At 37.4% G+C, this 25,534-nt stretch overlaps 1 protein-coding gene and 1 long non-coding RNA gene across 3 annotated transcripts in view; one reads left to right on the top strand and one right to left on the bottom strand.

Annotated features, from left to right (window-relative positions):
* Window positions 1-7,645, top strand: part of LOC142838871 (uncharacterized) — a 39,194-nt gene extending 31,549 nt beyond the window's left edge. Inside the window, exon 4 of the long non-coding RNA XR_012908644.1 lies at window positions 6,256-7,645. This is a non-coding gene — a long non-coding RNA (uncharacterized LOC142838871). The remainder of the gene's footprint in view (window positions 1-6,255) is intronic.
* Window positions 1-25,534, bottom strand: part of Ptprq (protein tyrosine phosphatase receptor type Q) — a 176,388-nt gene that overhangs the window by 12,203 nt on the left and 138,651 nt on the right. For both annotated transcript variants that reach the window (XM_075954552.1, XM_075954553.1), the window contains exons 34-39: window positions 24,909-25,008; window positions 20,687-20,815; window positions 9,774-9,800; window positions 9,026-9,107; window positions 5,386-5,476; window positions 846-922 (exon numbers count right to left, since the gene is read on the bottom strand). In XM_075954552.1, the coding sequence (XP_075810667.1) occupies window positions 846-922; window positions 5,386-5,476; window positions 9,026-9,107; window positions 9,774-9,800; window positions 20,687-20,815; window positions 24,909-25,008 (506 nt within the window). The remainder of the gene's footprint in view (window positions 1-845; window positions 923-5,385; window positions 5,477-9,025; window positions 9,108-9,773; window positions 9,801-20,686; window positions 20,816-24,908; window positions 25,009-25,534) is intronic.

Genomic DNA, 25,534 nt, shown 5'->3' with positions numbered 1-25,534 from the left:
GATTAATCTCCCCATTCCAGCTGAAGCCAGTAGGAACAAAATGCATAATAGAGATAAAGCCATCTATGTTGGGTGAAAATTAATGAACCGATGCCTGGAAACAGCAACAATTAATTCTCAAGGATGTTTAGAAAACATTCCAAAATGATTGTCACATTAAATGACCAAAGGGGCTCTTTCCACTATAAAGTTGTAAGAATGTGTCAGCCAAGCTGTGGTTCTGGATGAATGGAGGTTTCTAAGTATTGGGATGGCGAAGAATATTGGCAGAACAAAGAAACAAAGAGAAAAAGAGGGATAGAGAACCAATTGGCTTGCTTCAGTTTTCTGTTTGACTCAGTAAGATTGATTATCTCTGATACCTCCGAGACTACACTGAGTACGTCACAATTCTCTCCATGTTGACTCATTGATGTGTGCTGAGTGGCCAGATGGAGTATACATTTTACATCAACATAATCCCTTTGATGGATTCCGTATCTCACAGGGAAAGGCATGTAACAAGTTTTTACATTGTATGAACATGACGGTCACTTTGACTGATACTCCATTGACGGAGAGATTAGTTGACCTTGTGATCAGAGAATATATTAACAAAGCCTGTGAAATGGTGCAAAGGTCGGGGATAGTGAGAAGAATGGTTCTATCTGCACAAACCAGTAAAATAAATAATGAATTAAAAGTCAACATATTCCCATCTCTGAAATATGCATGCATCAAGTTGTTATTAGGAGAAATGGCATTTCTATTCCATAGTGTTGGAGTGAATTTGTTGCTTTAAGTATTAGAAAATTATAGTATTTATGCTCTATCAAAATATGCTATCTGTGAAATTAGTAACTTACAGAAACATAGCTGGCATTGATGTAATCTGATCCTGGAATGCTGACATCAGCTATCAGCTTCACTCTGTTATTATTATCTGAGAACAAAAAGAAATCATAATAGGATTTCCAAATTGCTAAGACCTCTGCACTACGAAAGTAATATAAAAGTTCATGATCTAATAATCCCAATCCATATATGATCATAACACTTAAAAACATTCCCTCATGTCCCATATTTCTACTCCGCAAAATACCAATTAATCAGACCTTGCACATATTTCTAGAATTCTTACACATATCATTACAAAACTAGCTATAAATGTTGTGTCATACACTCTATTCTGAAGACTGTTTTCATTTACTTAATCTTTCAACACAAACTTAAGTATAGCTAGCTTTTGTTCTTAAGAAGAAGTACAGCATTTTTAATATAGCATACCCTGTTTAATTATGGATTGAACTGATACCACTTACTATTCAAAATGCTGGAAAACATAATAGAGCTAATCACAGTGCTGTAAAATTGCATTTGTACAGCATACTGCCAGAAGTAAGAATCCCCAGTTCATAGGCCCACCTTTCATATCTTGAAGATAATGTCTAATTATCTCATAATTTTATCAGGCACACAGTACACACTCTGAGGATTAACTGAACATTTCTTAGGACGTTCATTATATGAATATTCTTATTTTTCACAAGTTCACCCATAGACTCTTCTGAAACTTGATTTTTTTAAAAAAGTGAGATGTAGGTTTCCCTTTTACTATTTATTGTTACATGAAACATAATAGTTCCATTTAAAAATATTCCACTCTTTTTCCTTGATTTAAAATATTACTTTTATCATTTACTAGATTATCCATATATTTAGGTCTAGTTTTAAGCCATTTATTCTTTTCCATTGCCTATTCTTTCATTAATATAAAATTTCTAATTATTCTTCTTGAGACTATTTTTAAGAACACCATCATCAAGTAGATACTCTGTGACCAGTAATTTTTTTTTCAAGAAGTAGTGCCAAAAAAGTTCTTGGGAATTTCTACCAAGTTTATTTTATAACTGTAGTGTCTTCTGATAACTTTAAGCACAGGAATCACAAAAGATCTTTGACTGAATAATTCAGAGGTTTGACTGGGTTGTGTGCCTAAGTGGTTCCTGGATATGGTTAGCCTTTGCAGAGATCTGGGTTGTCAGCACAGGTAAAAGAAAAGAAAGGCTCACTGTCTTCATGGAAACTACATAAGAAGAGGCCTGACTGTGAATTCTTACACAATCCTAAGTGAACCACTTAGCTTCTCTTCTTAGTACTCTTCTCAACTGCACCATGCAGTTATAATATTTAATAATAATATTTAATATAATAATATAATACTTATTATATTATAACTCTTGAAAAATGTGAACGTTTATAAGAAGTATTCAGTACTGTTCTCAGGTTCTCCGAGTTATTAATCTTCAATTAATATATCAATATTAATTATTTAAGATGTTTTAATTATTTTGTGGGAAATTATGATCAATGCATTGAAACTTAGAGATTCCTAGTGTTTAAATAAATTTTTACAAATTCTTTATGTGTCCGTTATTGAGACTTTTAAGATCTGCCTAATAACATTGTAGCTAGTCTTTTAGTTCAGGAGGGGAAGCCGTCAGACTGCTATTCACTCAGCATGCCTGTTTAAAACAAGCCGAGTCAACAACGCACTAAACTTTTTCTCATGGAGTTGGGATGTTAAGGTCATCGTGTCCTGTCAGACCCAGATTTGGAAATCACTTCTGCAAGCATTTGCTGCTAATTCTAGTATCCTAAAGCCCTGTAAGCTAATATCCTTCAAAAGCCTCTGTGATATTTGAAATCTTTCTGACATTACTCAGGGGAAATACAGCACTACGCAAAGCTGGCTTAAGCAAAACGTCAGTCTATTGAAATTTATTCATTCGCTATGACGAAAGAGTCAGTTTCCCAGTTTTATGGGTCCTGTTCAAGCATAATGGCAACACATGGTCACAAAATCTTGGCTGTTCTCCTAGGGTTTATGCCTCTGTTTCTGTGTGGGTTTGTGTGTGAAAAAAAAAAAAAATGTTGTCTTTCCTGCAGACACAGCTATGACATTAAAGATGGACTTCTAATCTTAACTAGGGAGGGGGTCTTGCCACCTTCAGAATTCAGTACTCTGGCATGGATCACAGTCTTACCCATTCGGAAAGTTATCAGCATTTAAAAGGAAATGATCTGTTAGTTACTAACCATGAGGGATAACGCCTGCTGAATGGCTTTTGTGTCCCTGTACCGGCAAAGTGATTTACGTGACTCTTTTACCAAATCCTCCTATGAGCTTTACGAGGAACAGACAGACAAACAGCAGGTTGGAAGTCAAAGACAGACAGCAACAAAACAGAACTGGGTCTCAGGGAGTCTCGTTATTTTTTTGCCATAACTTCAGTATGGAGGTTTCAGACATTTATTCTCCTTGCTCCTCTTGATAGTTTCTTTCTTTCTTTCTTTCTTTCTTTCTTTCTTTCTTTCTTTCTTTCTTTCTTTCTTTCTTTCTTTCTTTATTTATTTATTTATTAAGGATTTCTGCCTCCCCCCCTCATCCGCCTCCCATTTCCCTCCCCCTCCCCCGATCAAGTCACCCTCCCTCATCTGCTCAAAGAGCAATCAGGGTTCCCTGACCTGTGGGAAGCCCAAGGACCGCCCACCTCTATCCAGGTCTCCTTAGGTGAGCATCCAAACTGCCTAGGCTCCCCCAAAGCCAGTACGTGCAGTAGGATCAAAAACCCACTGCGATTGTTCCTGAGTTCTCAGTATTCCTCTAGTCCGATCATTGATTCCCATTAACCACTCTTGTTCCCTTCTCAGCATAAAACTAATAAGCTGATGATGTGAGCTTTCTTTCAGTTGAAAAGGAAACTATTATTAACCAAGACCTTCATTGCAAAAAAAAAAAAAGTTGCAACAAACCACCAAAGAACTCAAAATTTTTATACTTTAATCATTTTAAAATTACTTAGACTTATTTGAGCTACTTTATATGTGTTGGTATATTATAAATTACTCCCAACTTTATAATGTAACTAGAACTAAATACAAATGAATTCATGGTAGTTGCTTTTTGATCAGAGAAGAGTATAATACTTATTTACACTGAATGCCGCTTAAATAAGCATGTTGCAAGCAGTATAGAAGAAACTTAGTGCAAATACACCCCACAACATGGGCGTCCCAACTTAAATTTAAGTTGTATCCAATTTAAGTTAATTTTCTTAAAGTTAGAATAAAAAACAGGTCGAAAAAGTTCTGATTTGAGACAGGTAGAGACTATCAGTCAACTTCACACATCACAGATTGGTCACCTAACTGCTGAAGTCATTTTCTTCTGATGTCATTTTGTTACAGAAGGACTCTCCAGGGGACAATGCTGTTTCTTTTTCACTCTGTTCTGCTTCCTAGACTCTTCAGGTTTTATGGATTATAACCTCTGATATCACAATCCTCTGAATTTGGCTGCCGTCGTGAAGAATTTATGCTCTAGAATCACCCTGTGTGCTGCTTCTTCCTATTTAAATTCTTTATGGGATTACGGTCTGCTCTAAATTAACACATCCCTGGCTGAAAGGGCCATAGGGATTGCCTCAATATGTTTATTTATTTGTTACTTGTTTATCGCAACACTAAGCGTGTGCCCATTGGAAAGCCTTTTATCAATGAACTAAATTCCCAGCTCTTTGCAAAACCCTTTTAAAGATCTAGGCAGGGTCTCATTGTGTTGCTCGGGTGGATCTTGAATTCCTTAGGTAGAGAGAGCTGTTCTTGAACTTTCATTCTCCATGCTAAAGGCTGCCATCTACTTGAGATTACAGGGCTGTGTCTCCTGTCCTGCTTCCTGGTATACAGTGGAACAAAGTTTCAGGGCATCAAAAGCCTCAGTTTCTTAATAGAAAATGCCTTGGCTCTTAAGCAGGGACATGTATTCAAAGACTATAATAACAGACATGTTAGCAACATAGGGATATCAAATCATCAATAATTCTTAAAACAATAACACATTATATCCCCTGAATCGAAAAATGGAGTTGTTCTACAGCAAGGTCCAGTTCTGCCTCTCTGCAGGAACAATTCCAGTGGTGGTGGTGGGAACATGGACTCTGGTCATCAACTACTATTTTGCAAGGCATGTTAATGTTCCATAAGACTACTATACTCTTAAGGAAATCTAATACACAAAGCTAAGTGTGAATTTCCCTTCCCTTTGAGACATGCTCAGTAGGAAGATGTTAAAAGAGTTAAATTACAAAGCTGAGAAGCAGGTCAATCTACAGTTTCTTGCACCTGCATAAATGAACCTTGTGTGAGCAAACTGAAAAGCCATGTAAATTAACTTCAGTAATTAGGAACAAAGCAAATGTGATACAACTTGAAAGCTACCATTAATGAAGTGTATTATCGCAGTTCAATTAATGTGGAAGGAAACCTTCAACAAACGCAAAAAGTTGAGATGGTGGGCATTTAAAAACACTTCACAGTTAGAACAGAGATGGAAATGGAACATACATGGTTTTATGTTTGGAAAGCGATTTTTTGCTCGATTCCAAGGGAGGTCGGCATCCGTTGAAGAAAGATCTTGAAGAAATTTTGGTAATTCCTGTGGGGGGAAAAAGGTCATTGCAAAGTTTAAATTTGGTAAATATGAAATTCTGCGTAGTAAAACACAATTCCTTATTCTAAACACTTCATTTGTTTAGTGTGTGTGTGCATGTTCATTCACACGTGTATGTACATTCACATGTTGGAGAATCAGGGACAACCTTGAGTATTATTCTTCAGTGCCACAGGCCAATTTAATTTTACTTCTTTTTTAAAAACCAAAACAAAGCATCATTATTGGCCTGGGGCTTAGCAAGTAGGTTATACTGTCTGGTCAACTAACCTCAGGTGACTATCTGTGCCCATGTCCCCAGTGCTGGTCTTACAAAGGCCTGCCATTATAGGCAGCTTTTGTATGAGTTCTAGGTATCCAATTTATGTCTTTATGCTTTCAGGGTTGGCCTCCTGAACTATCATCCCAGTTGTAAATGTTTTTGGTTTTAATTTATTTATTTGCAATTTATCTATTGTAGAACTATTCTCCCAGGCCACACTTTCTTATTATATTTAATTAAAAATTCCCATCATAGATATGGGAACAAGGTCAAATGAATAGCAACGATTTCCCCTAAATGTCCCCATTACTATTCTGAACGATTTTGATCGGCCAGATTATGGCTTTCCCTTGAGATAATTTCATTGACCTCTGGAGAGCACTAAGGTGCCACATGCTACCCATGGCTTCATCAGGCGCACACAACTGTTATTTAATATGTTAATGCCTCTTTAGAGGGAAGAAGGGAGTTGAATGATTTATTTTTTGTTTTTTCTCCCCAGACAGTGTGATTTCATGCCTATTAATTGGCACAACCCTGGTCATTTTGAGAAGATGTCAGAGGTCAATACCGCACTCCGTGGGCCTTGTTAAATTGATAGTGGAATGCAAAGGTGTGATTTAGAATGATCTGACACAGCTGAAGAGGTGGGAAGATCGACTGTTGATGTTGGAAAGAAAAATGCTGCAGCTGTCTGTCCTGCTCTTTCTAATGCATCCATAAGGAAGCTGGGGGAAGAAAATGTATTGATTGTTTGGTTGGGCCAATGATTGCCATTCATGACATTATTGCATCTTCTGTAAAGATAATAGACTATATTTTCCATTTTAATGTAATTATAAATTATTTCTTTTAGTTCAACACTTCTCCTTTCTCCCTTCTACTAAAAATAAAACAGATACTGAAGAGTTCTTTTCATATATATATATATATATATATATATATATATATATATATATATCATCGGCAAGTTAGGGTATAAGCAACAAGGTTTATTAAAGAAATGAACAAAATTAGAAGACCCAAAATAGCTTCCCTGTGTCAATGTGTTAGAAGAATTGAAAGGGGAAGGGGAAGGAAAGATGCTGGAAATTGAAAATGATACAGTTTGGAATTAATCCAATTACAAGTTTCCATTTATAGTTTTAAGTGACTGTGGCTTTGGTAACCCACATTCAGTCACCAGAATGTTAGTTTGAATAGCATCTTGATTCTAGGGGGTTGGGGTCTTATTCTTATAAGGCCATAGAGCCTCAGTGGTCTTCCCTAAGTGGGTCTTTCTGCTGCAGATTGATGTCCTCTCCCTGGGAACAAGATGAACAGATTACTTGGCCCTCCTCCTGCTTTTGTATTTATTCTCCCTCTCTGGAGTAGTTCCCTCTTTATCTTCTCATTGGGATTCGGCTCATGCTACTGTTTGTTTGAGACATCACCATGTGTATTCATTTAAAACAGCATTTAACGTTAATTCCCACATCTTTATGCACATTTCAATCACAATCCATTCATCCTGTTTGAAACATGTCTCTCATCGCTACATGTCTGAGTTTATGTGTGGTAGAAATGATCAACCTACGGCTGGCAAGATGGGTCAACCTTTAAAGGCTCAAAACCAAAAATCGAAGAGATTATCATCCATGATATTTGTGCCAAGCACTTTCTACACATTCTGTACATAGTCACTTTAGTATTCTCAGTTCAGTGAGTTAGATATTATTCTTTTATGGATGAAGACATTGGGGGAGGGGCAGAGAGATTAGGCAATTTGTGTAAATTCATTCAGCTTGTAAAGGCTAAACTGTAAATGCATATTGTGTGTCATACAACAAAACCTAATAAATAAGTAAAAGCTAAGAAAATAAAACATGCGGTCAAAGACTAGAAAAATTTGTGCATCCAATATGTATGTTTATTATGATGTAATAACTTTGATTTTTTTAAAAGACTTAATAAAGCATTAGGATAAGAATGATTTGGGGTTTTTGTTTGTTTGATTTTACAAAAGAGTAACGTGGCCTCCCCCACCCCCAAGCTAGAATTTTTCTGAATACATGAAAATGTATTTGTTAATAAAACTGTTTATCTACTTAGTCATGAATAATTTATGTATGCTTGCTCCTCTTCTAGTAAAATTACACTTTTGCTCCTGAAAAATTAAAATTTCTTTTTGTGTAAATGCTAAGGGAACTTCATGGCTCCTGTGGTCTTGCTAAGCCCAGCCCAGTATTACTTAAGAAGCATAACCAACAAGCGGCAGGGGGCTCCATTCATCTTCTCACATTCTTGTTATTCCTCCCTGAGAAACTGAAATTTTATAATCCTGAATTATTTAAGCCAATTGTCTGCCTTTTTGTTTCAGAAGTTCACACACTACGAAATTCATGAATAAAAAGGCAGAAGTAGACTTTTGGGTACAATATAAAATCTACTTTGCTTTCACAATGTAAAATAATCAGATCAACTAGATAAGGTACTTATGAATCTTAAAATAGATTGTTTACAGCTCTAACCTTTATGTGTCTAAACAATTTCAATTTTATTGATACATGATACTCGGCTAATTAATAAAAATACAATATCAAAGAAACATGATAAAATTGTTTTAAAAAAGTAAAATTATTTTCAACTTTAGAAAAACTTCAGCAATGAGGTCTTAGTTTTACTACTCACCATGTAAGATGGAGCATTTAATTAATAATAACTTAGAAACAGACCATATTGGATGTAGGTATTACTTATCTGTATTGTGGTAGTTCTAGAAGTCATAGTATCTGCAGTGTCTACAAATGTCCGGCTCTGTTCCTTGATCATTTTACACCACAAATGCACTTTAAGTTACACCCATTGTTCAATGTCCTTATCATAAAACACAACATGGAATCGTTAGGTGCCTAAGTCTAACACAAATATTTCAGTGTCGACCTACATTTACAGTACGATCTAAAGCTCACACAACAAATATAAACCAAGGAATCCATCCCTCTGCGTTTCCAGCTCCTGCAGTTGATGAAAGAACAGGGAGCTGGGCCAGCCTGCCATTGCAGGGAGGCCCGAAGAAGATCACCTCCGAACACAGTAGGTGAATCCTCCAAGGAGGTTGCACCAAAGGCCACCCAGGGTAACATTACTATGTAAACAATCAACCTGGTAATTGGGTATTGATTATCAAGGCCAGAGTCCTTCATGGCCTGGCATGCTTAAAATGGACATGAAATGTGACACGGGAAACTACCGGAGGTCTTGCAATGTTGTGACAACTGCTGGTAACATACCGAAAATTCCTCCTGAAACTTTAGGTTGCTGTTTGTGCAGAGTTCCTCGACGTGCTGCAGGAAGGATTTCTTGCTTATCGGCCTCCAAGGAAAGAAAGGTATTGAACGGAACCATGTTAGCTTGTGCGCTTTAGCTTAAGGGAAAGCTTGGGCACTGCTTGCCTGCTAACATCTAAGCAACAAGGACACTGTAAAGCCCCTGTCACACAGTCCTTCAAAGTCACCCTGTCCTGTTTACGAAAGGAGCTCGTCCTCTTTAAACTCACTTTTTTTTTTGGGTTCATCACGCAAAATTCTTTCAATGTCTCAGCGACTTCAAAGGAAAGAGTTAGCGTTTTCATGAACAAAGGTTTTCACATAAATGTAAGGGCATAAAGTTATCATGGACTCTTAAACGCACATAATAGCTCTTTGTCATACAGAAGAATTTTACACATTACAAGGTTTTAGAAGATATAAAATATTGCAGTGACCTCATTCTCATAATGATATGGCTTTTAAGCCCAAAGGGGTTTAAATATCCCCCATATTACTTCCCAAGTTAAAATACAGACATGCAGGCTTCACCCCAGAGAGAGAGAAAGCATTTCTCCAGTTACCAAGCAATTAGTCATGCTTTTATGATTTATATCCAGCTTAAAGGTTTTTCCAACAAGCATTCAGAAAGAGAGCCACACATTAAGAGTCATCAAGTCAGTGAATCTAAAGCTAATATTCAGAAGGAAGGGGAAAGAGTTCCCAGACTTACTTGATGGATTTTCTATAACTAAGTAACCTGCAACAGAGACCATGTTAGATGCATTGTGAGTGGGAGTGGATGGCTCATTCTGAACGAGTTCTAGATTAAAATCAGAAAATTATCGCAAATCAATAACGTATAAGTACATTATGGCTTCAACAAACATGCAAGTATTGATTTCATTTTCGAAAATTATATTAACTGAAACTATTTTAGTTTCTCTTCCAAGTTATAAAGGTAGCATTATCGTTTGAGACAGAGCATTAAATGCAGGCCAACTTTTAATATATTGCATAGGAGAAAGAGTTAATACAGATTCAAGAAACGTATTCTTTATTTAGAAAGAGTGGCAAATATGGGAAACAGAAGTTGTTCAGAATGATATTATATTGCTCAAATCTTGTTTTATGACCGAGTTTTGGTTAATATAAGTCATAACAATCACATTTCAGACATCTCAACAACTTTATGTACATTTTTGTGATATGTTACTGACAAAGTTAAACTCTGAAACATGAAATATTTCAACAGAAAAAAAAATAGATAATGCAACACACACTTAGAGATATGCTCCCTGTTAAAAAATATCATGCACAACAAATTTGCACTGCAAAAAAAGCACAAAAGGCACAAATATATACACAAACAAAATGCAGAAGGGAGTTTTACAATTAGGATGACATTACAAATTATTTTACAATAAACTTCAAGAAAAATTTTAAATATTTTTTTAAAGTTACAAAGGCATGAAATGAAATAATGAGATTGAAGAACAAGACATGATGATTAACTACAATGAAAAGAATTCCAAAGATGTATGTCTAATGGAGAAAACTTGAATCAAAAAGGAATATACTTTATGACAGAAAAAGATTTAATGGAACTTAATGGGGATGAAGCAGCAGGTATTATGAACCCGGATATTAGAATTCTAAGTCAGTGATGCCAAAGAGAAAATAGCCTGCTACTTTTCCCACTGTGAGCCGGTAGAACATTCTATCGTCGTTCTAGCATCTAACGTGGAAGAGACAAAGCTGTAAGGGCTGAGCTGTGAGAAGCAGGATAAGCTGAAGAGTTTCCCACAGCAGCCTAAAGTGCGTCCAAGACGCCAACAGAGAGCTTCTTATCATTGCTCCAGGGATTCAGAAACAGCTGATCTGGTCGTTCCATCAGAAAAGCTTTGCTTTAAATGGAGAACGCAACACAGAAAATGTGAGGCCCTGGAGCCAGTAGATATATGCTATAGAGACAGGCACAATAATCCATGCCTGTTGGAAATGCCTACCCTCAGCAAAGACCAGCAAGAAGAACAGAGAGAAATGGCCTTGCCTCAGATAAGTGCCTCCGCTCCCAGGGCCAGAGTTGGCACACCTTCTGTGCTGCCCGGTTCTTTAAAAATAGCAAAAGGGAAATGTGTTAGGCTAGGCAAATCTTGATTACCTGCGCTTAAAAAACGACTTGGATCTTTGCATTTTGAGACACCATTTCACGCGACTGCGTGGAAATGAAAGTTTTTGATCTCAGTGTAGATGACAGATGATCTACCTGGCTGATTCAGGATTATTAAGGCTGTACTAAAGAAATTTATGCTACTTGGATAATTGAACTCTGAGATGGATGCTTCTTTTTGGGAAGTCATGAACAAGGAATTATCAAAATCAATGCATGTTTGTGAAAGGGATATGAAATATGAATAACTTTAAGTGCAAATAAGTAAGACCTAGAAAAAGGTCATATTATTCACACTGACTTTTTCGGTAATGAACTCTGTCCTTCACTTACATCTTACAAATAGTGAAAATATTATTTTTCTAAGGTCATTTTTCCTCAGTGAAAAATTAGAAATTTGTCTTAGTTTTACTTTTTTAATAATTTACTTTTTATTTTACAAGAAATATTCCACTATAGATTCTAATTTAAAATTTCAACTACCTAACTATGAGATTGGTTAGATATTTGTGCATACATGACTCATAAAATAAGATGGCCTTACTGACTTGAACTATTGTGAGCAGGTTTCTTCATCACCTCCCACCAGCCCCCATTTCTCTCTTTGGTTTTTTGAAACGGCATTTCTCTGTGTTGCCCTGGCTGTCCTGGGAATCACTGTGTAAAGCAGGCTGCCCTTGAACTCAGAGATCCTCCTGCCTCTGCCTCCCCAATGCAGGGATTAAAGGTGTAATAAACCACCACTCCATTAGCAGATTTTATAAAATATTTTGCTACTGACCTTGACCACAGAGCCCCTCACATGCCTTCCTCTGGTCCTCATATTTCTCTAAGGGCCCTTCATCTTAAATTCTATGCATTTTATTTACATCCAATTCCTACTTATTTCTTTTTTTTATTGATTTTTATTGAGCTCTACAATTTTTCTTTGCTCCCTCCCTGCCTCTCACCTCTCCTTCAACCCTCTTAATCCTATTCAAAAGTTAACTCCCAGTGAGCCTCACCTAATGGCATAGACAAGAAAATAATGTCTTCTTTCTGTGCAAAATGATTTCTAAGAATAAAAAACTTTCTACTGTGTGACATAGATATTTCAATGCATATACGAAGCATGTATGCATTTATTCGTTTAGATATATTGACATTCAAGAAAGGACTAACACTTCATAATTTTATAATAATAATGAATCCTTTATTAATATTATTGTGAAATGATACTGAAATTGAATGGGTTTTCTCACCCAGTTCTTAGGAAACTATGAATTTTTAGGAGGCCAAAAACTAATACATGAAATAAGTGCAATCATTAGATTTACTAGTAAAAACTAATCAATTCTAAATAAAGCCCCTATATTTTTATATTAAGTCTCCTAATGTATACAGTGTAACAACCGATAGCCACTTAGTAAGTTAGAAATGGAACAACAAATTGTGTTTGCCTTCTCAAAAAAAAAAAAAAAAGAAAAGGAAAGAAAAGAAAAGAAAATATACCAGGTATGGTGGAACACACCTGCCATAACAGTACTTGGGAGGCTGCTGCAGAAGAATCTCAGAAAACTTTCTACAGCCCCACAAATGAAAGAAAGAAAAAGAAAGAAAGAAAAAAAGAAAGAAAGAAAGAAAGAAAAGGAAAAAGGAAGTGAGGGAGGGAAAGGAAAGGAGGAGGGAGGGGGAAAGGAAAATTAGAAAGGAAAAAAAGGAGGAAGAAAGAAAAGGGAAGGGAAAGAAAGGGAAGGGAGGGAAAGAGGAAGAGAAAAAGGAAAGGAAGGGAGGGAGGGAAGAAGGAAGGGAAAAAGAGAAGGAGGGAGAAAAGAAGGAAAAAAGGAAGGAAGCAAGGAAGGGAAAAAGGGGGAAGGAAAGAAAGAGAGAGGGAGGGAGGAAGGAAGGAAGGAAGGAAGGAAGGAAGGAAGGAAGGAAGGAAGATGATGGGCTCTTATCTATCTTTATTTTCTTTTCTATCACTTTATCTAAAGTCAAACTTTCTGTAATTATTTTTCATAATTATCTTTATGTAACATAAGAAATGAAGCTTATAACTCTTAAATTTTGGTATATTTTAGCCTATGTTTATATCATACTTATGTATAAATTAAAAGTTTGAAATCTTTATGTATGACAACAGAAATGGAGATGGTATTTTAGAACATGTATGCAGCTATCTCAAGTAGAAATCCTATTTCTCCCTCTTTGTTTGTGTTCTGCCTACCCCATTGCTCTGATTCCTTAGCTTCATGCTATATGGCTGTATCTGATTCTTGTAGGCTGTATTTCTAAGTCATATTTCTAAGTCATATGCCATTTGCATAATAAATCATGTTAATAACACTAATTATTAACACATAATCAAAATAAATGAATAATTCATTTCCTTTTAAATTCTGAACTTTTATTTCTACTCAAAAACATTAAACTGGAAAATGCATGGCCAGAAAAGGAGGTGTATCCACTGTGAGAACAATGCTTTCACATGTTTATCACTGAGAGAACAGTTGAATTCCTTGAAGGGAAGACTGGTTGTATATATATGCCCTAAGAAACTCACTGATGGGCTGGGGAAATGGCTCAGTGGTTAAGAGTACTGGTTGCTCTTCCAGAGGTTCGATTCCCAGCAACCACATGATGGCTCATAACCATCTATAATTGGATCTGACGCTCAGAAAGACAGAACACTCATACATATAAATTAAAAAATTAAAAAAAAAACTCACCGAGACGATGGGCAAAACCCAACAACAGTGTTAGTTTAGCAGTGATGCTTTCAAATAAAGTGTTCTAAGGGGGCCTCCACCCTCAATCCAAAAGTTTCTTTTAATTAAAAAATTTAAAACTTTTTAAAAACTGTTGAGTGGAACTCATTTTCACATCGGGACAGCACTCATATTCACTTTGGCAATGAAGGTAACTGTTAAATCATATTCAGCTCATTACGCAGATAAATCAAGTTTGCAATTGATTAGATTTTTGTAAGATTACTGACCAGTTTTCAATATGAAGGGCTAAATACTTTTATTAAATAAATCTCTTCATTACATAAATTCTAGTTGGCTTAAATCCTGTGTCTTTGGGTAGAAAGAGTATTATTTCACTGCTGAACTCATTGCTTGAAAGTCTATCAAAAACTTAAATTCCACTCAGATGACTCCTATGGACCCAAGGAGGAACCATTTATTTACGTTGGCAGAGGTGATGAAAGACTGTATTGCCAGGGAGTCCGCTTTCCCCCAAGGCCAATTAGTTGAAATCTACAGGGCATTAAAATATTATCTTTATAGAGATAAGTCCACAGTGGAAGAAGAGAGGCAGCTCAAATCAGCATTAACAGTGCTACAGAACAAACAGAGAAACTTTGTCTTTTCCCCTTGAACAGCTCAATAAGGTCCAGGCTATTCAAATAATGAATCAGAGAAGACTCTCCCCAGTAAAATGTACAAGTTAAATTTTTTAGGTTTTGAGAAATACAAAGTTTTTTGTGAAATAGTAAGTTTTTTGAATAAGTTTTTATATTATGTATTTGATCATCCCTAGTTATTCCTAGGGTTTTATCTGCCTCTTTTATGATCACAATGGTCACCTGTCCATTGTAAGTCATAATTATAGATATTTCTTAATCCCTTCCTACCCTAATGTTTTAAATCTGCTTTGGGCTTTGAGACAGTGTTCTTTCAAATCCCTTCCATCTTTTGTCACGTCAACCCAGTAATTGTTCTGCGAGTCCCAACAAAAATTAGAAAGATTCTAAAAGAGTAACTCTGACTCTAAAGCATCATCTCCTAAGGGAGACATAGCTGTAATCACGGAGCAATCAGTTACAGACAGGTTCCTCTCGTTCAGGCAAGGGGAATAGGTTCTAGATGAGATAAAAAGGTAGTATTCACCCTGCTGCCAACCAGTGAAGGGAGACTCCCTGCGTGGCAGGCATTGCATTTTCCTTGCTACAAAGCCTCTCTCCATTAGCACAGTTGCAAACAAACCCTTGACAGATGTTTTATTTCACTAACCATGGGCACAGATTATTTATCTCAGGGGCAACGAGACAGGAGCAGAGAGTTGTGAGGCTGCGGACAGCTGTGTTAAGAGGTGTGAGTGCCCTCGGTGCAGATGTATTGGAAAGGCCTCACACGCTGTATAGGAAATCTGGCCTGAGCTATCTGTGAAGATTGCAGGCGAGCAATGGAAGGCCTGTGTAAAAGCTTGGGAAGCAGCACAGACATCGTATGTAGGTCAGGGCCGCTAGCATCACATATGGACCGGAAGGAGTTAGGCAAAAACTGATTCACCCAAATTATCAAGCTTATCTCTTTCATGGGCACTCATTGCAAGAAGGGAAAACGACTATAAAATTATTCTATTTTATGCTGATGGCAAACATTAACTGGAGTTAAATTGAGCAGCCAATACACCAGGAATCAACAATTCCCAAAGGTCAGCTTACAATGCTGGCTGGAAATGGATGGTTTATGGTTTATGTGTAAGAAGATCAATGAAATCTTTAGTCTAAGAGCTTTTGACATTGACAGGTATCATGCCATCAGGGAAATTCTCTGAAAATAAAGTGTTTCATAAAATTTCTAATTCTGTCCATGCTGATCCGCTCCCTATTTAAACTAAAATAAAACAGGGTTAGTTTTAATTATAAAATATCAAGTGCACCTAGAATAGAAAAGGCCTATTCCCTTTTACTTTAATCACTAGGTGTATTATAGATTGTCAAGTAGAATGGTAGGAATCCTAGCTCCTATTGCCCTTGGGGTTATGGATACTTGCTCCTCGTTAATAGGTTTGTGATTTTGAAACCAAATGCCTTTTCATCCGCGGCCTCCATCCAAACGATTTACCTCTAGACATTTATTATCTCCAGACCTCTAATTTAGCTGTGGGCCATCCCTGCTATTATTAATAATATTATTAATCACTTCACACTGCTATATTTGTGCCGGATCACAAATGGAATCACCAAGCATTAGGATATTTCCTGGAAGGGCACAGTTGGTTACCTACTGGTCAGGACAGAAATTTAAGTTCCATAAATCATAGCTAGAGAACAGAGGACAGGAAGAGCCATTGCATTGCTTCTTAGAGACTGACACCTGCACTTGGAGAAATGGGTTTTTGTGAATTATCCTCCATCATCATATGGAAAATTAAACTCTGTGTCACAGAGGGTGGTTGGCAAAAATGGTAAGCTTGTGGAAAAAAAAAAACCTAGATGAGAATCCAATTTACCATCAAAACTATACCAACGTAAGAACACAACATAGCCTCAATACATACACATTGTAAGTCAATGTGCATTTTGGTAAGAATTTTACCATAGCAACAGCATGCAGTCATAGAGAGAACACATCACAGGAAGAAAAGGCTTTCTTTTCTTTCTGGCCTTGGAAAGAATGGCATATTAAGCAACAAAATGCTCAATATCATGTATTGTAAAGTAGACAGCACAGCACCTGGCAAAATCAAGATCACAGCAGAACTCTGCATTCCCACGCCACTTACTGGATGACAAAAATCTCCTTGCGTCTAAAGAAAAATGAAGAGTATCTGGAAGTAAAGATTCATTATTCATTGAGGGCACAATACCACATTATCTTCTATTTGCCACTATGGGAACATGAACATTGGTTGTCTTACAGTTCATTCTGCTGGTGAGGAATTGTACTACAGACTCAGATATTTTTGCAACTGTTTACAAAGAGATCATAAATTTAGAACAGATGTAAAATTAATAATCAGGATCTATCAAGCAATGATGGCAATCTATGTGCAAATGACCTTACATTTAGTTTCTTGTGTCAATTATTGTTTATTTTATTTTGAATCAGCATCCAGCTATGTAGGTCTGGCTCACATGGCATGCACTACGTAGACTGGATTAGCTTCAGATTCAGAGTCTGCCTGGCCTTGCCTCACAAGTCCCAGGATTAAAGGCTTGCACCACCAAACCAAGCAGATTCTTACTCAAGCCAGAATGAAAATTGCACTTGCACAGTTTCCTAGTTTCTGCAAGTAATAATAAGTAAAACTTGCTTGTAATCATAGTAACTATTATGTTGTTAATTTCTATGTATGATAGTGAAGTGGAATCGTTTTTAATTTTACAAATACAAATAATAGTAACAATGCCCAGTGCATGTTGATATACAGCTTACAAAGGACATGCATGCAATTACATTATTTATTAAATTATATTTTTAAGTAATGGAGATGACTTCAAGATAGGTTAGACAAGCAGTATTTGACTTAGTTATTTGCCCAGAACTTTTACTTTTACTTTTTTCTTCTTATTCTGCTTTCTTTCTTCCTTCCTTCCTTTTTTCCTTCCTTTCTTTTTTCCTTCCTTCCTTTTTCCTTCCTTTTTTGTCTTTTTTCCTTTCTTTTTTCTTTCCTTTTATTTTTTGTTTTTTGTTTGTTTGTTTGTTTTGTTTAGAGACAAGATCTTAGTAAGTTGTACTTGCTGGCCTTGAACTCTGACTCAGGATTTAAAACAATTTCTTAGCACATCTCTTAGAATTCTCATAGAATCAGCAAGTACTAATTTGTATATTTTTTTTTACTTCATTGGGAAAGAAAGATACAATGTGGAGAATGGATCCTCAAACTCGTTAGGATGCAGAGTGGAATGTAATTAAAGAATGAACATTTATACAATGAGTTTTGCAACAGAAGTACACAGTAGAATGCATAAATATTAAATGACTTCATAATGTAAACTCAAGCCTACAGCATATGCACCACTAAGCATCTTGACTTGGTTTATATCAACCATGTAACTCCTTAGAATTAATACAGTCTTTACTGATTAGTGCTTTCTCTTGGACAGGTGAAGAGATAACAGCACTGAGAATAGGTGCAAGCTCATTTGAACAAGAAAATTCTGGCAGTTTGGAAGGATGTACCCATGACCTGGGCAGCAAACAAATGAGAACTGGGTAGGTTTCAAGGAAGCTGAGCTCCTTCCTACACAGTTGGCAATTGGTATAAGGTAGCCAGCAATTTCAGGAGAAAACCTAATCTCTTTGACTCTTCATTTCCAGAACTAAACTATCATTTCTGACTTGGAGTATACTTAGATTGTGAAGCACCCCAAAGACTGCCAATGTTGTTGCACTCCACTGATAACCAGCTCCCATGCAAATATGTCTAATGCACTAATATTCAGTTATTAATTTTTAGCCTTGTCTAATGTATTAGTGACTTTACTAACATGAAAATTTTAATGATTTTCTGTACTAAATCCAGCAAATCATATTTGTTATGGGTCATTGGTACATATAACTCTTTTTGTATTGTTTCAGAATGGAAGGGACCCAAACTTGTGAAGGACACACAGCAATGAATAAGGGAAAGAGAAGGAAAAGAAGGGGGTGACTACAGAAGCTCAGCTGATTCCTCAGGGAGGATTTTTATAAGATAAACGGTAGTCCTACACACAAAATGGTGAAGTGGGATGAATGGAAATTAATATTTTCAATTTCATTATTATTCAAACAATGATTTTCTGTGATACAGAAATCAAACATATTTAAAATATTATTTTGATCTTTTATGTCTTAACAAATACCATGATATACAGATAAAATAGCATGAAGCAGGAAGATCAATAAAGAACCAAAGGAAAATAAGCACACACTTGAATTAAAAATGCCCAGTAACAAAGAATTGGTAGAGACCTGGCCTACATTTCTATGATTCAAATCCTCTCTCTAACTGCCAAGTTGGTCCTTACCAGAAGAAAAAGTCAACAAGAAAACCACACAGTGTCCTAGCTGTGTTGAATGCTAAGAAGTAGAGAATGGTTACACTGTGCAAACACACCATGTTCAGGAAAGGAACCCCAGCACCTACATCCATGAGGAAAAGTCACCTCAGTGAGTGCTCTTTCTCATGATAACTTCACCCCACCCCACACTCGGTACTGTATTGAACTTCTCAAGATCTGCCTACTGTTGTGGATTTCTACCGGTTCAATAAAGATGCTTCAGGACAAAATAAAAATGGTCTCAAAGAATTGTTGTGGCCTTCCTGTGATTCACAGCAGGATGACAGTATTCCCCTATATATTTTTAAGCCGCTCTAATTAATATCTCTGAGAGAGTTGAGGTTATTCCCTTATCCACACTCAGAAGGACTGTGGCCAGCCTGGCTTCGTGGGAGACACATAGGAATTGAGAAAAGAGTGCAGGAAGAAAGAGGACAACTGCTGAAGTTGGGTTGGTGCTCTAGAGAGCCAGGAGGTGAGCTGGAGCTGAGGATGCTCTAGCGTTCTGATAATATGGTTTACTGTGGCGGCTGTGTTGGGAATCCAGTTTTCTTCTACATATAGTTTTGCTTATATAAAGACAAACAAACAAGCTACATATTACTAGGTAACATACAATTCCATACAAAAGCCTTAAAAGCACCCTCCTTTTGATTGCAGTAGAATACAAACAGTGATCAATTTCTAAAAGTTAAAAGGTTATCTCATACACGAAATGTCCTTACATTGTAATGATACTCAATAACTTTCATTTTTTAGAGTTTTGGAGGACCTCCCTAAGTAGCACATCTTCTATACATGAGAGCCGTATGATCACATAAATAAAGACCAAGTTTGAAAGGTAGTAACCACACATTACTTTTGGTGCTCAACATTTTAATGCGCTCTTGTAAAAATTAACTATAACATTTAATATGTCAAGAGGCTTTGCTAAGGCCTTGGAACAATCATGTACTTATAAGAACCTTGTGGCGTTGGAGCTCACATAAGTATACACTTAAGAAAATCTCGTGACAGCTTTTGTTAAGTACTTAGGGAATTATCTTGTTTGATAAGCTTTTAAAATGTGCTAATATTATGAACAGTATGAATGCTTTTCAAAAGAGTTAAACTTTTTATTTTTTAAAAAATGTTAAGCTGCAATGTCACTCATTCGGCACACATGGTGACATTTTTTTTAAAGGTAATATGCTTTTTATGTTGCATTGGTTTCTAAATTCTAAGTAGGTTTATAAAAATGGCACATACAGTTTGGACATTTATATAATTTTATGCTGAAAGAAGGCACTATAAATAGAGCTCTCATCAATGGTAATAAATGGTATAAACAACAGCAAGCTTTTAGAAAGCAGAATTAAATTAAGCTTATGGTAAATATTTGTGGACATTTCTAGAAAAATCCAAGTTAGAAAATCTTTTATATGAGAATTATGAAATAAAATGTTGAAGATTTAATGCGTAGAAATATTTCATCTCAGGGAAAACGTCTCGTTTCAGTACCATAGTCCAAGCAAGGTTCCCACTGAACTCAAATAAAACTGAGTCTCTGCATAGCAATGAGAAGTGTGTAGAAGATGGAGGTTAGCCTTTGAAAGAAGATCTCTGTGACCTGTGTAAACTGGAGCCCCACAAACACTTCCAACAAGCATAGGTCAGAAGAGGGTCATGGCTCCAGGCCCTCTGAACCACGGCTTGCCCAGAGGAGTGTGCTCACCGCGTTAATCTCTCGTCCTTCAGTTCCAAGTCTGCCACCGTGATGAGCTGGTCCAGCTTGAATTTAGTATCAATGATCTCTGCCTCCCGAGGAGAGTATGTACCACCTTCTTTCTGCTTCTGTCTAATTCTGAAACAAGGGCAGGGCTATCAGTGCAGGAACTATCACAGAAAACATGGTAGATTAGGTACAGTGTTTTCTTTTCTTTTCCTTTCTTTCTTTCTTTCTTTCTTTCTTTCTTTCTTTCTTTCTTTCTTTCTTTCTTTTAACAAAACCATTCAGACAAATAATTCTTTTGCTCCCTGTGACCCACCCCTTCCCTCTTTAGTTTCTCCTCATTTTGTCACAAAAGGAAAATAAAATGGAAATATCTAAGACTCTATCAGTGCTAAAAATCAGTTAGCTATTCTTATAATGGAATATTTTACATGCATCAAATATATAAGTTGTCTTTTAAATTGTCTCATTTAATTTTTATGGGAATACGAGGTGTAAAATATTATCTCTATTTTATAATCAGAAAACTCAAGTTTAGGTTCAGAACTGGGTAATATGACCCTGAACACCTAAAGGAATCATTAGATTTTTTTTGTTTGTTTGTTTGCTTGTTCTGGGTTTTTTTTAAAGACAGAGTTTTATTTCATTTTATAGTTCTGGCTGGTTTGAAACTCTATATTTAAACCCGACTTGCCTTGAGCTCAAAGGAATCTTTCTGAGTCTGCATCAAGAGTGGGATCTTGGGGGTGGGGTGGGATGGGGGTAAGGGGAGATGGGGAGAGAAAAGTGAGAAGGGGAGGATGGGGGGAACTTGGGGAAACAGGATGATTGGGATAAAGGAAGGTTGGATAGGGGAGCACGGAAGCACAATTCTTAGTTAAGGGAGCCACCTTAGGGTTGGCAAGAGACTTGACCCTAGAGGGGCTCCCAGGAGCCCAAGGCGATGTCCCCAGCTAGTTCCTTGGGCAGCTGAGGATAGGGAACCTGAAATGACCCTATCCTATAGCAATACTGACGAATATCTTGCATATCACCATAGAACCTTCATCTGGTGATGGATGGAGATAGAGACACAGACACACTGGAGCACTGGACTGAGCTCCCAAGGTCCCAATGAGGAGCAGAAGGAGGGAGAACATGAGCAAGGAAGTCAGGACCACGAGGGGTGCACCCACCCACTGAGACAGTGGGGCTGATCTATTGGGAGCTCACCAAGGCCAGCTGGACTATGACTGAAAAAGCATGGGATAAAACCAGACTCTCTGAACATGGCAAACAATGAGGGCTGATGAGAAGCCAAGGACAATGGCAGGGGTTTGGATCCTACTTCATGTTCTGGCTTTGTGGGAGCCTAGCCAGTTTGGATATTCACTTTCCTAGACATGGACGGAGGGGGGAGGACCTTGGACTTTCCACAGAGCAGGGAACCCTGACTGCTCTTTGGACTGGGAAGGAGGGGGAGAGGAGTGGGGGAGGGGGAGAAGGGTGGGAGGAGGGGGAGGGAAATGGGAGGCTGGGAGGAGGCAGAAACTTTTTTTTTCCTTTTCTCAATAAAAAAAAATTAAAAAAATAAATAAACATACCGTGATTTCTGTATAAAAAAAAGAGTGCTAGGATTAAAGGAATGAGTGCCCACCAGCCTTTTTAATTTAAGGCCTTTCTCTACTCATTTACCTAAGGTATGGTGTGATGCATTACAAGACACTAATTTGGATCTGTGTTAATCATTAATATTTTCGTGGGCTGTGTATGAAAAATATTGATATCTAAGATGATATCAAGAGCATGAAATGTAGCCCCATCCGCAGAGGCACTATATATCTGAGAAGTATGTTCAAAATGTATAAGAGTGAAGAAAAACATTGAAAACTCATGAGGCAGTGCTTGACTCCTTGATAAGGTATTTTGCGTGATTATTATTAGTAATATTCGGAGAACATAGAGAAATCCAGTTTGACTTAGATGCTCTGGATCCAGAGTGGGGAAGAGAGCACACTTCAGATGAGATGAACTAAAACAGAGTTTCAGAAATCGTAACACTTGATGTTCACCCAAGAAAAATGCCCTTTGGCTGAAAGAAGATGCTGGGAAGCTGTATTGAATAGGAGAGCCCTTCCTGCCCATACAAGGGTTCACCTTGTAAGAAGTCAGGAGGTCAAATGCAGTTTTGGAGCAAATGATTTGAACACTGACATTGAGTACTTCTTATTGGCAAGGCCCATAACTTGTACAGCATACTTTCTGCATTTTCTTGCTGTTTGAGGGTTTTCCTTCATATTGAGGCATTTTGATAATGTGCCACAACTCTTACTAAAATGTAAATTTTCTAATTGTCTAGAATAGTGGCTTCCTCTTGTTATCATCTGGAAGAACCAAAAACCAGCTTCTGTTACAAAAAAGAAGTTTTTTAAAGGAGACTTTCAAAACATACATTTAAATGCTGACTTGACTCAAGGTAAAAAAGGTGGCGGCATGTGACACCCAACCTACACGGACAATGTTTTGAGTTAAAAATTAAGCCCATGGAGCAATTTAGAAAGGTAGTAGGCTAGTTATTTTCACAAATAAAAACTCTTATCTTGGCAGTTTCTCAGGTGAACCTCCATTGTAGGGGACTGAAGAGAGATCTCCCCTGAGAAGGACAGGGCTAAAAGTGCTGAGAATCAGAAGAGAGACGTTGAGAAGCAAATATCTGCATGCAACTTAAGAGAAGGGAAGGATGTGTGAAAAAAAACCTAATAGGAATGAACGTCTTTAACAGTTGTCCCTTAGGTAAGAAGTTTAGAACTTACACACCTGATTGAAACACCTTAACCCTACTCAGACTCACTTTGTGAGTGTGTGTGTGTGTGTATGTGTGTGTGTGGCCTGAAACCACCATGTTCTGTTTCATTTATCTTATTGTCTCCAAATTACAAATCGATCTGCTGTGGAATAATTCTCCTGTACACTGTGAAGATGTGTTGGTCTCATTGTTAATAAAAAGGCTGGTTGGTCGATAGCTAGACAGGATTTTCAGGGCAGAGAGAACGCTCAGAAGGAGTGAGGATCAGAGGAGTTTTGAGTCGGAGGACAAAGAATCACCGTGGGAAGTTCATAGACGAGGTCAGCGAGCCTTAGGGCAGCAGATAAATAGTAGAAATGGGTTAATTTAGGTTCTAAGAGCGGACTGGAAACAAGCCTACGCTAGCTGAGCTTTTACAATTAATAATAAGTCTCTGTGTGGTTACTTGGGGAGCATCTGGTGAGACAAAGCTGATTCGTGGTCTAGATGGAAAACTTCACCTCCGCCAACCTCCATTTGCCCTCTGTGATGATTATCCACTGAACCTTGATTGCTTTTTCTCCTTTGCTACCTGCCAGGACGCTAAACTTTGTCCAGAGTGGCAAAGTAAACTGAGCAGGCAATGGGTCAGGGAGTTGCTGTTTTTCTGGCCTCTAGTACTAAATGCCTTATTTGATTTGATTTTTGAGACAGGGTCTCACGTTTCAGCCTTCATTTGCTTAGAATTCACTAGATAGGTTGGTCTCAAACAAACAAAGATTGCCTCTGCTTCCCAAGTGCTCAGATTAAAGGCGCGCACCACATACCTGACAGGTGCTGAAATTTTAATGCTCCGTGTGGGGACCTGGCAGCCCACCTGAGGAGTTCTCAATACTCCTCTGCCCATCTCATTAGCCAATCATTCCACAAAGCCCTCATCTGCCCAAAGCATTCTGTATAAATGAGATACGTCAACAATCAACCTTCCCACCTTCCGATAAGGATGGGTAACGTCTGCAAAGACCCACTTTCCCCATGACATGCTTCTTTGCCACGGAAAGGTTGCATATGCTTATAATAGTCATCCCATGACAACGTTTGGGAGAAGACCTCATGGCTCTTAGTTTCCTCGTTCTGTCTCCCTAGTCTAAGAGACTCACTACTCAACTGCGCTCTCGGCTCTTGATTCCCTTTATTTCCCTTTCACTCCTATTCTTTCTGGCATTTATATCGAACATTTCCTATCAACATAGCAGAATTTACTTCTTCAAGGCTAGATGTGTCTAATTCATAATGCATGGCATACTTCAAAACATTGTAATATATATTCCAGGCAGGTTGGGCGCTTTATAAATTTAAGAAAAAATAAATGTAAGTGTTTCCCATTTGGATAATTGCTGTGGTTTCTTGATTGGACTATGACAGATGTAACGCCCACGGAGCATATGCGACACATCTCACCTTGCAAAGGCAAAAACAGCTGTTCCAAGGAGGATTATTGAAAGGATACACAAGGTGACTGACAGGATGATCTCTACAGTTCTTTCTGAAAGTCCTTCACCTGAAAAAGATCAAACACAATGAATGATTAACATTATACTGGAGTTCTGTCTTGAGTCTCAAACCACACAGACTGTTTCTCAGCCTAGTACTTAAGAGAGCCAGCGAAACAAATTGCATTTGCTGTCTCCTCCTCTCCTCTTCCTCTTCTTCCTTTTAATTTGGAGGGTCAGTTCTTAAATTTTTTTCTTTCCCCATACAATTGTTTATTTTACCTCTGTGAGCTCAGACAGGCTCATGGATTTATAATCTCATCTATATGATAACTGCTTATTTTTTTAACTAATAAACTCCAGACTTTTATTTACCTACCAGATTTTTTTTACTGAGACTTATGGTTATTATTTCAAAGTCAGTACATACAAACGGTGCTGTTTTCTCTTTTTAACTGAATCTTACTCTCAGTTGAAGAAAACTCCATTAAGGTAGTTGCTCTGATAAGAAAGCAACCTTTATGTCATATTTGACTCTCTTGCCTTGATAATTTACTCCCCATTGGTACTATCATGTGTGTGTATTTATGTATA

The sequence above is a fragment of the Microtus pennsylvanicus genome, chromosome 20, assembly GCF_037038515.1.
Source record: "Microtus pennsylvanicus isolate mMicPen1 chromosome 20, mMicPen1.hap1, whole genome shotgun sequence".
Taxonomy (NCBI): Eukaryota; Metazoa; Chordata; class Mammalia; order Rodentia; family Cricetidae; genus Microtus; species Microtus pennsylvanicus.
This window is presented reverse-complemented; position numbering and strand designations above follow the sequence as displayed.